Source organism: Limanda limanda, chromosome 2 (genome assembly GCF_963576545.1).
Source record: "Limanda limanda chromosome 2, fLimLim1.1, whole genome shotgun sequence".
Classification (NCBI taxonomy): domain Eukaryota; kingdom Metazoa; phylum Chordata; class Actinopteri; order Pleuronectiformes; family Pleuronectidae; genus Limanda; species Limanda limanda.
This window is the reverse complement of record NC_083637.1, coordinates 15,216,086-15,219,118: the sequence shown is the minus strand read 5'-3', so window position 1 is coordinate 15,219,118 and position 3,033 is coordinate 15,216,086. Positions and strand designations below refer to the sequence as shown.

Genomic DNA, 3,033 nt, shown 5'->3' with positions numbered 1-3,033 from the left:
TACTAGGAACAAGTGAGCACAGGTGGTGACAGGGTGCATGATGCACATAAAGGTCATTCGGAGGAGGTGACACCTGCCTAGACGGGAAGGTCCATATAAGGTGGTACGAGCAATGCGAGAAAATCTTCATGAGAATTCTTCTAAACATTGATTTCATTATATGGCTAAATAAACATGATCAGTTCCTATTGACAGTTGTCATGTCCTGAAAACTCTCCCTAAACACCGGGAAGGAACATATGAGAGAGAGACTGCTGCTCATTAGAATTTTTGCCAGGGTTGTGAAGCAGATTTAGGTCAGTAGGGTTGTTGAGCCGGTTTGAGGTACAACTCTCAGAGTGTGTATCTCTTTGAATGATTCACACAGTTGAATAAATCAAATAAATAAGGAGGAACAAACAGCGCCGAGGACATAGCTGTTTGCAAGCAGGAGAGACGAGTTGAAAGAATCAGGAGAAAATCATCATGTCGCTCCCCCCCGAGATGCTCAGTCTTCACAAGATGGTCAGGAAGCACTATCTGTCCCTCCCCAAAGGTGAAGAGTGCCAGGTCACATATGTTTGGGTCAATGAGGGTCGAGAGAATCTACAGTCTAAAACCAGGACGCTTTATAATGAGCCAGCAGGAATCAGAGGTACAGTATAGAAAAAATCACTATAGTTAATTTCAAAGAGCTTTATGTTGAATTATTAACGTCTGGCACAGTTTGTGGATATGGTGCCTGATACGTGTCTGTTATACAAGAAAGTGTTACCTTTTTTATTACAGATATACCAGAATGGTACGGGACCGATGCTGATCATTCCGAGGTCACTTTGGTTCCGGTCCGAATGTTTCGAGATCCTTTCACACTGGACCCTGATAAACTGGTGCTGTGCGAAATGGTAAACGGAAAAGACATCCCCACAGGTCAGATATGAAAAATCAGATCAGAAAAAGAAGCAGAACGTTTTGTTTTCTGCCCTTGTTGAGTTTGAGCCTTGTGTTTTGCTTTTTTGAACAAAGGAAGTAATCCACGTTCACAGTGTGTTACCGTCATGGACGAGGTGAAACAGTTCCAGCCCTGGTTTGGAATGGAGCAGGAGTACATCCTTTTTGGTTTGGACGGAGAGCAGCTTGGTTGGTCCCCTGATGGACACCAGCTCCAAAAAGGTGTTATGAGGATAGACTTGTTTAACCTAGAAAAACTGGTTATTCTGCTTAAATATAAAACGTGATATAAGGAGTAAAAGTTTAAATTATCATCATGATCTTCACAAAATGTTGTTTTGTTTTGTTTTTATCCTCAGGGTCTTGTGAAGCCGTGGGTGCTGACAAACTGTGTGGAAGAGACATATCCATGAGTCACTACAGAGCCTGCCTGTATGCTGGTGTAAAGATCTTTGGCGCCAATTCAGAATACCTGTACTCCCAGGTATGAACAGGTTGTCTGATTAATTTGTTACAACCTAGTCTACCAGGCTAATTTGTTTGCGTAAAAGATGCTAGAACAGCCTCAACATCCCGGCTCTTCTAGCTCAGAGCCTTGGCAATCGATTTCTACAGTTCAGAGAGCTGAATGCTCTTCACTCTAAATAAACATATGCCAACCCATGCAAATAGAAAAAAAATCAAGATTTGAAAGCACATACAAGGCAAGTAGAAAATGTGCTCCAAATACTCACAACACAACCAAATACTTATTGGCTTATGTGTCTCACTCATGTTCACTACCTTTAAGTGTATCCTGGAAACACTTCTGTTGTGACCTTTTTTATTTTTTGTCTGATCAGTGGGAGTTTCAGGTTGGCACTTGCGAGGGGATTGAAATGGGGGATCATCTGTGGATGGCCCGTTACATTCTGCACCGAGTCTGTGAAGACTTTGAGGTTGTTGCCTCCTTGGACACTAAACCCATTAAGGAAAGCAATTTTTCATCAGGCGCTCACATCAACTTCAGCACCAAGGAGATGAGGAGTGAAGGGGGACTTCAGTAAGTTTACACACACACACACACTGAAAACATACTCTTTTAACCAACCTTAACCATAAATATTAACTGTTAACTTTATGCCTTATCCATAACCTATAACAAAACCTAACCATAAAACTCAAAATCAAATATTTTACATTATGGGAACTTTCTCTTGTCCTCATAAGGAAAATAATGAGTGTGTAGTCAGATTTTGGCACCAACAACATGAGTAAAACCTGCACAACACATTATCTTCACAATATATATTATCTAGCGCACGCATCTATTCTTAGATGCCTTATGGCCATTTAGAGATAGTAGCATGAATAAAACATGTTCTCTGGGATGTTACAGGTACATTGAGGAAGCGATCAGAAAACTGAGCAAGCGTCATTCTCGGCACCTCAGTGTCTACGATGCACATGGTGGTGCTGACAACATACACCGCCTCACAGGTCAGGGCTGTACCTCCAGCTTCCATCACTTCTCTACAGCCGTAGCCTCTCGTGACGTTAGTGTTCGCATCCCTGGCCAAGTCAGTCGCATGGGCTGTGGGTACTTTGAGGACAGACGTCCTGCTGCCAACTGCGACCCATACCCCGTGATGAGAGCCCTGGTGGAAACCTGTCTTCTGGGAGTCACTGAGGAAGATGATGAGAAGATGAAAGAGATCCTGGCTTCCTGAAAGAGGAGAAAATGCAGTCAAGACTCCATAGAGTGTGCGTGTTTAAGTGCTGTTATGAAATCTTTAAGAAACCTGACACATTTGCAAGTTCATGTGGAGAAACTGTGTGCGGCATGATTGTTTGAGAAAGTAAAGAAATCAAATAAAGTCTGTTTTCCTTAAAACACAAGTTAGGTCTTGTCAAATGCATTTCAGTTGGCAACTCACGATCAAATGTTTATTGCAGCAGTAGAACAGGTTTAGTGTTTGGCATTTACGTGCGAGTCATTCGCCACCACGGCGTAGCCATTCTCCGTAGGCGCATTGGCCAGCCGGAGAATATACTACCTAATGAGACTGCTATGTGTGGGCCATTCACCGCCGAGGTGTGGTGAATGAAGTAAACTTGGCATAT

The 3,033-nt window shown here is 42.8% G+C and overlaps 1 protein-coding gene across 1 annotated transcript; it reads left to right on the top strand.

The window, feature by feature from the left end:
• Positions 1 to 465: 465 nt before the first annotated feature.
• Positions 466 to 2,639, top strand: LOC133018350 (glutamine synthetase-like). The gene is made up of 6 exons (XM_061084707.1): positions 466 to 634; positions 769 to 909; positions 1,006 to 1,152; positions 1,290 to 1,414; positions 1,773 to 1,972; positions 2,309 to 2,639. Exons 1-6 carry the CDS (start codon positions 466 to 468, stop codon positions 2,637 to 2,639), a joined length of 1,113 nt encoding a protein of 370 aa, XP_060940690.1.
• Positions 2,640 to 3,033: the final 394 nt, after the last annotated feature.